The sequence below is a fragment of the Lissotriton vulgaris genome, chromosome 7 (assembly GCF_964263255.1).
Source record: "Lissotriton vulgaris chromosome 7, aLisVul1.2, whole genome shotgun sequence".
In the NCBI taxonomy this organism is placed as follows: domain Eukaryota; kingdom Metazoa; phylum Chordata; class Amphibia; order Caudata; family Salamandridae; genus Lissotriton; species Lissotriton vulgaris.
Genome location: NC_141695.1, coordinates 1021980 through 1035620, shown reverse-complemented (window position 1 = coordinate 1035620; position 13641 = coordinate 1021980). Strand labels below are relative to the sequence as shown.

At 50.9% G+C, this 13641-nt stretch overlaps 1 protein-coding gene across 1 annotated transcript in view; it reads right to left on the bottom strand.

Moving 5' to 3' along the window:
- The window catches only part of LOC147700475 (uncharacterized), a 466495-nt gene that overhangs the window by 135992 nt on the left and 316862 nt on the right, over positions 1-13641 (bottom strand). Inside the window, exon 10 of the mRNA XM_086929643.1 lies at positions 9281-9370. Within this exon, the coding sequence (XP_086785769.1) occupies positions 9281-9370 (90 nt within the window). The remainder of the gene's footprint in view (positions 1-9280; positions 9371-13641) is intronic.

Sequence of the window (13641 nt, the reverse complement as noted above, 5' to 3'; positions counted from 1 at the left end):
ATCTACTCGAGCAGCAGCTTCTTCAATGCCAGTGGAAGGTTTCTCAACGCGAGAGGCAGAGGCCAGCCTCGACTCCTATGTAGATAATAGACTCGAGCAGCAGCTTCTTCAATTCGAGCGGAAGGTTTCTCCATATGAGCGGTAGAGGCCAGCCTCGACTCCTATGTAGATAATCTACTCGAGAAGCAGCTTCTTCAATTCGAGCGGAAGGTTTCTCAACGCGAGCGGTAGAGGCCAGCCTCGACTCCTATGTAGATAATCGACTCGAGCAGCTGCTTCTTCAATTCAAGCGGAAAGTTTCTCAACGCGAGCGGTAGTGGACGCCTGCGTTGAGAAATCTTGCTGGGAGGTGGTCGGGAGTAAGATTTTCCTCGCCAGCCTCGCTAATTTAACCTTGGCGAGCGCAAGCGAGGAAAAAACTCCGCTATGCAGAGCCGAGTAGAGTTTTTCGAGACTCGGCGCGCTACGCAGAGAACAGAGTGGAAAAAACTCAGTGAACAGAGCAGAATTTCAGAGCCAGGCCTGGTCTCCTCATCTACACATTTCCAGGAGATGGAAAGGTTTGAGGGTCTGCATAGGTCTCCTAACCGACACACTTGCAAAAGGTGGGAGGTGGCAGGTCTGCGCCCAAACTGAAACTACACGATGTTCGGAGATTCCTGTGAAAAAGTTGTTCCCGATCCAGCTCAGTCCTGAATGTTACACAGACACTTTCCTTGGATGCTTGAACACCAAAAGCCATGAAGAAGTGGCAGCTGAAAGCAAAGGGACAAACAGCTGGATTCAAAGAAGTATTTGTGCGTCACATCCGCAATCCTTTGGTGCACACCAACACAGAGACGTCTTAAGGCATGGACAAAGTGGGATCCGGCCCCTGGACCCAGCCTTTCAGGGGCTCCTGATAGAGTCAGCTCTGTTCTGCAGAGAGTCTTGCTCGGATGACCCTCAATAATTCTTAAACTGAGTGTTTGTGGAAAGGACACTGTACCTGCCGTAGCTAAGCGACATCTTCGCGCGGGGAGGGGTCCGTCTAACATGGATGATGCCTTGTTCCCTCTCCATAGGACTTCTTCTCTATCTCTCCCACTGCAGGGTTGCCGAAACCAGAAACCGGAAGATCGACACCCGGATGCAGTTCAACCTGAACCCGGAAGTCCCGCCCCCGGCTACCTCCCGGAAGGTATAAAAACCAACGAACCTCAACAAAGGGGGTTCCAACCCGCGGACTTGTGGCAGGAGGCAGCAAGGAAGGAACCGGAGCTGAGAGCGAGAGACGAGGAGCCGGAGCTCCAACCGAAAGACGTGGAGGAGGACGCCGACGGCGACGTGTGGTCTGAGGACTGGTGGAGTCCTCAGGAGGTTGCTGGAGAGCGGCCGCAACTCACCAGGGAGTTGCGGCGGGCCACGTGAGTAACCGTCATCCATCTCCGTGTGCCGTTTGTAGATAGTTGTAATTAAGTGTAAATACTATAGCCTTGCACCTACTAGAGCACGAGAGCACTGTATATATATTGATAGATAGGTCCCCACCTTCCTACACCTCGAACACCCTGTCAACCCTTGGTCTTCCCTCCTATTCTTCGGCCTCTTTCACCTCCCCGTACTACCCGCCCCTCACTTTCCACTTTCTGTGTCCCCACCTCCCGGTGTCGGTGGTAGTTGTACAGACCGAGAGGAGTGCAAGACTAACGGTCCTCTCTTATCTTTTCTCTCGCCCCAAACCTCCGAGGCTCACCTACAGAAGTCAAAGACCCACGGCAGTACCGAGAGGGAAACCTCACCCTACCCGGAGGACGTCAGGAGCGGACGGAGCCCCCCTTTCCCCACCGACCGGAAGACATCTCTACCTCTGACGTTCCCAGGAAAACTCCATCGATCAGCCTGTGTTCAGAGACTTATAAGCCTTCCATACTTGTATCTACAATAAACCTCGCTAAACATAGCGCACTATATCTGGCCTCCCCGCCTGTTATTCCGGCCCGCCACATCCCACACCCCACAAGTGGTGTCAGAAGTGGGATTTCCCGGAGGCATGGAGGCCGCAGTCAAGAAGCTGGCCGAAAGCCAGGAGCAGCTCGGACAAATGATGGAACGCTTCCTGAAGACCGCCGAGGACGACCGGGGCCAACTCCACGACGTCCTAAAAGGGCAAGGGACTGCACAGGACCAGGCTCTAGGGAAGCTCACGGAGGCGATGGGACAACAGAGGCCTCTGGCTCCATTACCATCGGTCGTCCTCCAGAAATATGTCGCGGGGGAAGACCCCGACTTTTTCTTCACGAATTTCGAAAGACTGGCTCAAGCCGCCAACTGGCCTGAAGACCGCTGGGGTCATTACTTGGGACCGTTGTTGACCGGGGAGCTACAATCGGCCTATCAACAGGCCAATATACAGGGGCAGACGCCCTATGCCGACATAAAGAAATGTATCCTCGAGCGTCTGGGGATAGACGATGAATCCTACAGGATCCACCTACGGCAAGTACGAGAGGGGCCCCAAGAAACTCCTCGAGCCCTCTCATATCGCATTCAGGACCTGACGTCCCGGTGGCTGAAAACTACCACGTCAACCAAGGAGGAAATAGTCGCTAAAATCAACCTGGAACAATTCCTCGCCTCCCTCCATCCGAGCACCCAAAAGTGGGTGCGACAACATGCTCACCTGACACTCGAACGAGCAGTCGAGATAGCCAGTGCCTACAGCAAAGCCCAAGAAGTACAGAAGAGCAAAGAAGAACACCTCCCTCGGAGCTCGCATGGAAGTCACATCCGGCCTCCTCGACCACCCGTTCCCCGAAAAGTAGAACCTACTCCTTTCGTACCCTATCCTGTGATGCCTCGACCAAACCCACCTGGACCCCAATGTTACCACTGCGGTGGTTTTGGACACATTGCCCGTCACTGCCCCCAGAAGGAGGAGCCTATGGAAATCGGGGTGACTCGGAACTATGTATGTCTCACCGCGGGAACCTCACCCCCGCCGTTTAGGTGTCCTGTGAAAATCAACAACCAACCCCTTATGGCGCTGGCCGACACTGGATGTAGACACAGTGTAGTGCGACCTCAAGACATGCAGAAACCCGTCGGCCCTTTCACGGGATCAGTAGCTATCAAGTGCGTACATGGGGACACCAAAAGCTATCCCACAGCCCGAGTCACGGTGCAAACCAGTACTGACCATGGAAGAACCCTGAATGTAGGATTGATCCCTAACTTGCCAGAACAAGCCATTCTGGGTAGTGATTATAGTGGTCTTCCCCTTCTCCTCAAAGACACTACCGACTCCTTGGAAAAATGGTGGAAGGAAGCGCCTTTTTCCCAAAACCACCCCTTTGGTCCCTCCTCCGAGAAACAGACTAAAACCAAAAGCCAAAAGAAAAAGGAAAGAAGGAGGTACACAGAAGCCTATCCAGTCCAAGAGGCACTGCATCCCTGGGAAACGGACCGTGAATTTAGAGCGGCACAGCAAGAAGATCCCATCCTGCAAAACGCCTGGGGGCAGGCGCTTGACAACGAGGACCCGTTACATGTAGGTCCCTATTTCTTCCGTTCTAGGGGCCTATTGTATCGAAAAACAGACCCACAGAAACCTTCACAGTTGGTTATTCCGGTTCCCTTCCGGGACAAGGTGTTATTCCTTGCCCACAGTCATCTCCTGGGTGGCCACTTCGGGGAAGAGAAGACAGGACAGGCAATACTCGAAAAATTCTACTGGCCAGGCGTATATAGCCAAATCAAACAATACTGTAAGGAGTGTGCCATCTGTCAGAGGAATAGCCGGTACAGACCCCCAAGAGTACCTCTCCGGCCCCTCCCTCTCATCGACATACCCTTTAGCAGGGTAGGAATGGACCTTATCGGGCCCATGTTGCCCTCCAGGAGCGGTTGCAGGTATGCTTTGGTGGTGGTGGACTATGCCACCCGCTTCCCGGAAGCTGTCGCTCTGAAACATCCCACCACCCAGAACATAGCGAAAGCCCTGGTGTCTATCTTTTCTCGGGTAGGCTTTCCACGAGAAATTTTAACGGACCAAGGAATCCCGTTCGTGTCCGCCTTGATGCGTCAGGTATGCTCCCAGCTAGGTATCAAGCAGCTGAGAACCTCAGCGTACCACCCACAGACGGATGGGCTAGTGGAACGCTACAACGCCACACTGAAAGCTACTCTGAAGAAGCTATTGGAATTGGAAAGCAAGCGGTGGGAAGAGATGTTGCCCCTGGCACTGTTCGCTATTCGGTGCAAAACCCAAAGTAGCACCGGATATTCTCCATATGAACTATTGTATGGAAGACCTCCCAGAACCCTCCTAGATATGGCCCGCGAGGCGTGGGAGGCGGAACCGGATCGAACCCGGCCCCTTCCCGAATACGTGGAAAATCTAAAGACCCACCTCACTCAAGTCCGGGACATTGTACGGCAACACATGGAAAAGGCCCAAACATCCCAAAAACAACAATACGATAAAGGAGCCAAGAAGAGGGTCTTGGCTGTTGGCGATTTAGTGTTGTTGCTATTGCCCTCCTCTGACCACAAGCTTCTAGGGCAATGGCAGGGTCCATTCACCGTCCTTCGTCAGGTGACCCCTGTCACCTACGAAATAGAGACCGAGCCTACCAGAGGAGTTAGGCAAATCTACCACATCAATCTCTTAAAAAAATGGGAGGGGCCCCGACCTGCCTTATCTGGTGAACCAGTGCATACCCCCCTGTCCTTTGAGGGTTGCATAGACCCGGATCTACCCCCGTCCTTGACAGAAGAACTGAAATCCATGTTGTCTCCGGTACAGAAGGTCTTCTCCTCCCTGCCAGGACGTACAACCCTAGTGGAACACGCCATCCAAACTGATCCAGGGGTAACTGTACGACAACGGCCCTATCGGGTCCCGGAAGCACGCAGAAATATCATAAAGAAAGAAACAGAGCAGATGTTGCAGATGGGCATTATCGAGCCGTCGGTTAGCAGCTGGAACTCACCGATAGTACTAGTCCCCAAACCCGACGGCTCGGTGCGGTTCTGTATAGACTTTCGAGCAGTAAACAAAGTCTCGCGATTCGATTCCTACCCCCTTCCACGAGTTGATGAGATGGTGGAAAGAATAGGAGCCGCAAAATACATCAGCACGCTCGACTTATGCAAGGGGTATTGGCAGATACCCCTGAAAGAGGACGACAAACGAAAGACTGCCTTCTCTACCCCTGAGGGCTTATTTCAGTTCAGAGTGATGCCTTTTGGCCTACATGGCGCCCCCGCCACGTTTCAGAGGGCCATGAACCGGGTCCTACAACCTCACTCCCTCTATGCTGGGGCTTATTTGGACGATATAGTGATCCACAGCAACACCTGGGACCAACATTTGGGGCACCTCCGGGCGGTGGTGGCCGCTCTGGGCAACAGTGGGTTTACTATAAACCCGGCCAAAACTACCTTGGCCGCCCAAAGCGTCAAATATCTGGGGTATCTTTTGGGGGAGGGTCTCATCCGACCCCAAGACAACAAGATAGAGGCCATCCGTTCCATACCCTTCCCTCAGTCCAAAACCGAACTCCGGGCCTTTCTGGGGCTCCTGGGGTATTACAGAAGGTTCATACCAAACTTTTCCCAAACAGCTGTCCCCCTAACCGATCTGCTGAAGAAAAGTACCAAGACAGATGAGGCCTTGAGACATCCCTCAATACACCTACTGCAGGCCTTTGAATCCTTAAAACAGGCCTTAGTATCTAGACCAGTCCTTGTAAGCCCTGACTATAGCCAACCTTTCATCCTCCAAACAGACGCCTCCGATCAGGGGTTGGGGGCCGTCCTGTCCCAGAGAGACTCCAGTGGGAACGAAAGGCCCATTCTGTATATAAGCAGGAAGCTCTACCCCAGAGAAATGAACTATGCCTGCGTAGAGAAGGAGGCCCTAGCCATAAAGTGGGCAGTGGACAGTCTCTGTTATTATCTAGAGGGGAGGGAATTCGTGCTCTACACAGACCATGCCCCTCTGGCGTGGATGGCCCGCAACCGAGGCCATAACGACAGGGTCCTTAGATGGTTCCTTTCCCTTCAGCCCTATAGGTTCACAACCGAACATAGGAAAGGGGCGGAACAGGGGAATGCGGATTACCTCTCTCGCTTTCCCTGTGCTTTCCCCCCTACAAGAAAGACAGCTAGGGAAAGGGGATGTGGAAAGGACACTGTACCTGCCGTAGCTAAGCGACATCTTCGCGCGGGGAGGGGTCCGTCTAACATGGATGATGCCTTGTTCCCTCTCCATAGGACTTCTTCTCTATCTCTCCCACTGCAGGGTTGCCGAAACCAGAAACCGGAAGATCGACACCCGGATGCAGTTCAACCTGAACCCGGAAGTCCCGCCCCCGGCTACCTCCCGGAAGGTATAAAAACCAACGAACCTCAACAAAGGGGGTTCCAACCCGCGGACTTGTGGCAGGAGGCAGCAAGGAAGGAACCGGAGCTGAGAGCGAGAGACGAGGAGCCGGAGCTCCAACCGAAAGACGTGGAGGAGGACGCCGACGGCGACGTGTGGTCTGAGGACTGGTGGAGTCCTCAGGAGGTTGCTGGAGAGCGGCCGCAACTCACCAGGGAGTTGCGGCGGGCCACGTGAGTAACCGTCATCCATCTCCGTGTGCCGTTTGTAGATAGTTGTAATTAAGTGTAAATACTATAGCCTTGCACCTACTAGAGCACGAGAGCACTGTATATATATTGATAGATAGGTCCCCACCTTCCTACACCTCGAACACCCTGTCAACCCTTGGTCTTCCCTCCTATTCTTCGGCCTCTTTCACCTCCCCGTACTACCCGCCCCTCACTTTCCACTTTCTGTGTCCCCACCTCCCGGTGTCGGTGGTAGTTGTACAGACCGAGAGGAGTGCAAGACTAACGGTCCTCTCTTATCTTTTCTCTCGCCCCAAACCTCCGAGGCTCACCTACAGAAGTCAAAGACCCACGGCAGTACCGAGAGGGAAACCTCACCCTACCCGGAGGACGTCAGGAGCGGACGGAGCCCCCCTTTCCCCACCGACCGGAAGACATCTCTACCTCTGACGTTCCCAGGAAAACTCCATCGATCAGCCTGTGTTCAGAGACTTATAAGCCTTCCATACTTGTATCTACAATAAACCTCGCTAAACATAGCGCACTATATCTGGCCTCCCCGCCTGTTATTCCGGCCCGCCACATCCCACACCCCACAGTGTTTTAAATACCTTTTTCCTTTAATTTATTTTTAGTGTGATGTGTCAGAGTCTATTATAGACATTTTGCAAAGAAGGTTTGTGCTTATATTTCATGCAACACCCATAAAAAGGTTCTTTTATATCAAAACAGGAGCTCACATATGAGAAATGGAAGGGGGTCATCTAGATTATTTGAAGTGATATGAGTGAGCTGCTGACATATTACAATATTGAAAACACACCTCACTAGCCCTGAATATTCGATGTAAACGGATTTAGAAGGTGGATGAGTGCGCCTGTCTGTCACCTGGCCAAAGAGGGCGTGAACGAGCAGAAACTGGATCATGAATTCAAAGCGGTTACGAGCAGGGGCCCTTAATGCGCTTGGCCCCAGGCCCCCAACATCCTTAAGATGTCCCTGCACAAACATCCTCAGAGTATGTGGCAACCATGGGGCAGCCAGTTACTTGGTGAAGGGTTTCCCATCTCAATCTATATACAGTGGAGTTGATTAGGAAAAGGGGCACAATTGGTCAATTTCTATCCCTATGACCTTCTGAGAACATTCTCCTCCAGGCATGGTCAGATCCATCCAAGATGAAGGATGAAGGTGAACTGAGTGGTTGAACATTTGCCAGAGGATTGGAGTTCTAAACCCAAAAACTGTCCACGTGAAAGACGCCTGCACCCCAAGAGGGACCAAAGAGGTGCTTGAAAGGCCAGGAGACTCACCTTGCACCCCAAGAGGGGCCAAAGAGGTGCTTGAAAGGCCCATGAGACTTACCTTGCACCCCAAGAGGGACCAAAGAGGTGCTTGAAAGGCCATGAGACTTACCTTGCACCCCAAGAGGGACCAAAGAGGTGCTTGAAAGGACAGGAGACTCACCTTGCACCCCAAGAGGGGCTTGAAAGGCCATGAGACTCACCTTGCACCCCAAGAGGGACCAAAGAGGTGCTTGAAAGGCCCATGAGACTCACCTTGCACCCCAAGAGGGACCACAGAGGTGCTTGAAAGGCCATGAGACTCACCTTGCACTCAAAGAGGGACCAAAGAGGTGCTTGAAAGGCCAGGAGACTCACCTTGCACCCCAAGAGGGACCAAAGAGGTGCTTGAAAGGCCATGAGACTCACCTTGCACTCAAAGAGGGACCAACGAGGTGCTTGAAAGGCCCATGAGACTCACCTTGCACCCCAAGAGGGACCAAAGAGGTGCTTGAAAGGCCAGGAGACTCACCTTGCACCCAAAGAGGGACCAAAGAGGTGCTTGAAAGGCCCATGAGACTCACCTTGCACCCCAAGAGGGACCAAAGAGGTGCTTGAAAGGCCATGAGACTCACCTTGCACCCCAAGAGGGACCAAAGAGGTGCTTGAAAGGCCATGAGACTCACCTTGCTCTCAAAGAGGGACCAATGAGGTGCTTGAAAGGCCCATGAGACTCACCTTGCACCCAAAGAGGGACCAAAGAGGTGCTTGAAAGGCCAGGAGACTCACCTTGCACCCCAAGAGGGACCAACAAGGTGCTTGAAAGGCCATGAGACTCACCTTGCACCCCAAGAGGGACCAAAGAGGTGCTTGAAAGGCCAGGAGACTCACCTTGCACCCCAAGAGGAACCAAAGAGGTGCTTTAAAGGCCATGAGACTCACCTTGCACCCCAAGAGGGACCAAAGAGGTGCTTGAAAGGCCAGGAGACTCACCTTGCACCCCAAGAGGGACCAAAGAGGTGCTTGAAAGGCCGTGAGACTCACCTTGCACCCAAAGAGGGACCAAAGAGGTGCTTGAAAGGCCATGAGACTCACTTGCACCCCAAGAGGGACCAAAGAGGTGCTTGAAAGGCCAGGAGACTCACCTTGCACCCAAAGAGGGACCAAAGAGGTGCTTGAAAGGCCATGAGACTCACCTGGCACCCCAAGAGGGACCAAAGATGTGCTTGAAAAGCCATGAGACTCACCTTGCACCCAAAGAGGGACCAAAGAGGTGCTTGAAAGGCCAGGAGACTCACCTTGCACCCCAAGAGGGACCAAAGAGGTGCTTGAAAGGCCAGGAGACTCACCTTGCACCCCCAGAGGGACCAAAGAGGTGCTTGAAAGGCCAGGAGACTCACCTTGCACTCAAACTCAATCTTCTGGCTGAGGTAGATCAGCTCCTCTGTGCTGCGCATGCGCTGCACATTCTCGTTGCAGTCCTTAATCAGCTGTGAAGGGAAAAGGAGAGAAGGTCTGAGCACCTGTAGCTCACAGCTGTGAACCTGTGAAAAGTAAAGACAGACTTCTGGAAAGATCACAGTTCATTTAATCTTGGATGGAGTCTTTCTCGTCCCTTCTACAGGACACTGCAGCTCTCCATCGATGGAGCAGACACACGCTTCCCTTCTACAGGAGGCCGTAGCTGGCCATCTATGATGCAGAGCCTATGCTTCCCTTCTACAGGAGGCTAAAGATCTCATCAGTGATGCAAAGCTCTCTCTTACTTTCTACAGGCAATGGTAGGTCTTCATCTATGGGGAAAGCTCCTCCCTTCTTTAGAAAATTGTAAGTGACCATCCAAGGAGTAGGTCTCCTCCCTCTCACAGGGAATTGTAGGTTTCCATCTATTCAAGACATCTCATTCTTAATTTCTATACAGGGTGTAGAGACTTGCATATGGTTGTACGTTTATAGAGGGGAAAGAAGTGCACACACCTCCTCCGGGAGGTTGTAAGATTATACAGGTGGAAGGGAAGCTCACTCCTACCTACTCCAGGAGGTTGTAGCTTGCTTTGAATACCAATGTAGCTCTCTCTTACTCTTTCCTGAGGTTTGTAGGAGTCTACATCTGCAGGTGAAGCTCTTACCTTCCTTATCTTCTTCAGGAGGATACAGATTCCATGGATAGAAAAAAAAACACTGACATTTCTGGGAGGATGGAGGCTTTTACAGATGGGTGTGAAGCAGACTCTTACCTTTGTTTCCTTCTTCAGGAGTCTGTGGGTCTACAGAGAAGGAATTAACGTCCACTCCTCCTTACCCAGAGGGCTGTGGATTTCCACAGGGAAGTGGCATTTACCCTTACTCTTCCCACTGGCATGTCCATGTTTACCCTTAGAAATGCGGGACACTCAATTTTCTCCTCGAAGTTGCAGATGTGCCCAGGTAATATAGAACCACACTCTATGCTACAGAAAACTGACCATTTGCATTGGCTTGATTCACTTGTGGCAAGAAACCCATAGGTATAAAATGAGCTGATGCATACTACTTTCTCCTTAGTAGGTGTAGTGTCTTCCTGATGTGTTATTATGTTCTATGTTATCTTGCTCCTAGCTGCTCAGCTAGTGTGAGTGTTCTTGTGGAATGTTAAGCAATCAAAGTCCAGAGCACACAAGAAATCTTTTTAAGGGGTAATCACAGTACATTGATAAAGATAAGATCGCACACCAAAGGTTCTTTATGTAGCTTTTAATCGGTGAGAAAATTGTTTTTCCTATCAAGGGAGAACCATTGAACATGAAACCAGACGACACGTGTTTCGTCAGATCGGGTATTAACCCGTGACTCTTCAGGGCTGAAACGTGTATGTTGAAGCGATATTGGGGGACCGGTGATAATTCCAACCCGGTCCTGATCGGGTTTAGTCAAAAACGACAGGCCGTAGATGGCCGAAATTGGAATGGTTGTGGCAGTAATTAGCCAGTCAGGAATAGAGGCGGGTAAATGCCTTCTATATAGCGAAAAGGGCTTGGAGCCGAGGATCGATTGAGCAGCGAGTACTGTTCCCGCATCCGACAAAAGTACTCGCTGCTCAATCGATCCTCAGCTCCAAGCCCTTTTCGCTATATAGAAGGGTGGTCTACAGAGAAGGAATTAACGTCCACTCCTCCTTACCCAGAGGGCTGTGGATTTCCACAGGGAAGTGGCATTTACCCTTACTCTTCCCACTGGCATGTCCATGTTTACCCTTAGAAATGCGGGACACTCAATTTTCTCCTCGAAGTTGCAGATGTGCCCAGGTAATATAGAACCACACTCTATGCTACAGAAAACTGACCATTTGCATTGGCTTGATTCACTTGTGGCAAGAAACCCATAGGTATAAAATGAGCTGATGCATACTACTTTCTCCTTAGTAGGTGTAGTGTCTTCCTGATGTGTTATTATGTTCTATGTTATCTTGCTCCTAGCTGCTCAGCTAGTGTGAGTGTTCTTGTGGAATGTTAAGCAATCAAAGTCCAGAGCACACAAGAAATCTTTTTAAGGGGTAATCACAGTACATTGATAAAGATAAGATCGCACACCAAAGGTTCTTTATGTAGCTTTTAATCGGTGAGAAAATTGTTTTTCCTATCAAGGGAGAACCATTGAACATGAAACCAGACGACACGTGTTTCGTCAGATCGGGTATTAACCCGTGACTCTTCAGGGCTGAAACGTGTATGTTGAAGCGATATTGGGGGACCGGTGATAATTCCAACCCGGTCCTGATCGGGTTTAGTCAAAAACGACAGGCCGTAGATGGCCGAAATTGGAATGGTTGTGGCAGTAATTAGCCAGTCAGGAATAGAGGCGGGTAAATGCCTTCTATATAGCGAAAAGGGCTTGGAGCCGAGGATCGATTGAGCAGCGAGTACTGTTCCCGCATCCGACAAAAGCCCTGAAGAGTCACAGGTTAATACCCGATCTGACGAAACACGTGTCGGCTGGTTTCATGTTCCATGGTTCTCCCTTGATAGGAAGACCAATTTTCTCACCGATTAAAAGCTACATAAAGAACCTTTGGTGTGCGATCTGATCTTTATCAATGTACTGTGATTACCCCTCAAAAAGATTTCTTGTGTGCTCTGGACTTTGATTGCTTAACTCAACAGGGTGGGCTAGCCCCATTCTTTTTTCAGATTTTTTGGGTTTCCTCTGACCAAGAAGCACCAGCCATGATTGTCATTTCATTTACCCTACCACTACCTGTTGTTCGCCATAAAATTTCCGAACACTCAAAACCCCTCTCTGAACCTTGATTTTCTTGTGGAATGTTGGTGTGTGGGCAATAGTGGAATGCTTGAGTGACGTGCCGCCATCTTGTGCTTGGTACCACTGAAGATCGCTGTGTATTATGAATTGACGTTTGTTTTGCCAACCAAGATTCAATAAAGTTGGATTCTTCTCTTCAAGATGTGACCGGGGACGCTGTTGGATCGGGTGGACTGGGGATCTGTGCCTTCTCTTTAATTGTACTGTAGTTGTGTTTTTTGCACCTCTATGCTACAGGCACTCTTTCCACTTTTATTGTCGCTTTTTTTCCAGTCATCGTGCAGCTGCAAATTTGATTTTGGAGACATTTAGTGCAAGAGACCTGTGCTGTTCATTCCTGTCTCCACATAACCTTTGTCACTGGATTCAGTGAGCCGAGGCTGATGTGAGGTTCGGTGTGCGCTCAGCACCCAGCAGTCTTGGATATGAGTTATATTGTTGTCTCTGGAAAGAGTGTGTGGAGCACCTGCCATCTACTGGTAGCATCTTAAATTAATGGTTAGCCGACTATTCAAAGTTGGTAAAGCTACTGTGTTTGGAGCAGTTTTGTTTGAAAATGTTTACGTTTTAAAATTGATCTTTCGCAAGGTAGTTAACTATGCCCATTTTCATTTGTTAGGTGGGTGTAACAAGCCTTACAGGAGGGTGGCATATTTGACGTGTTTTGGCTCAGTTTATGTATCCTTTACTTTGGGATCGGAATGTGCCTGCCCGAGGCCACCCGGTGGCCATCAGGAGGGCGGGCCCTTAGTCTCAGAGGGCTGCCCCCCCTCGTCCCTTACAGTGGTCAGCCACTCCTTCCCAGGGCAGGCGATGCCCGGCTGGAGGTGGGCGGGTCAGTGACGCGCGTCCGGGGCGGCAGGCAGAGGGGCTATATCTCTCCACCTCGCCATTGTCTAGACCTCTTTGCCGCTCTGGACGTCGCGCGTATTACTTCGGGGACACTTTTCCCTCCCTACCTCTATCTGAGGTTCCGTGACCATTGTAAGTGGTGTTTTCGACTCGTACGAATATGGTCGAGTCTGGTATCTACGAACCGCAAATGACGAGTTTAGTAAGTGTGCACAGTTTCGCTGTGCTAACTCAAACCGTTCGTTTGTTACGTGGGTTATTCATCTGTACCCACGGGTTCCATCTTAGATACAGCATCCATTTTGTCTCTTGCCCTCAAGTAGCCAGCGAACGGACGTTGTCCGTTTCGCGACCCTGGGATTCCCAAGACATCCACGGAAGACACATGTTCTTTGAAAATGTCTTTATGATGAGGAGGATGATGCTGCAAGACAGATGGCCCCGCCCGAGGCTCATCTTGCCGTGCTGGTCTATTGTCTCAGCCGTGCATCTCATTAGGCACGTCCCTTTGATGCATGTAGCTCGTGTTTCCTGATACCTCCCCTTTTACACCCTTTTCGATCTCCCCACTGTTTCCATCTTCCTCTGCACCTGTCCTTGTTCCTTCTTC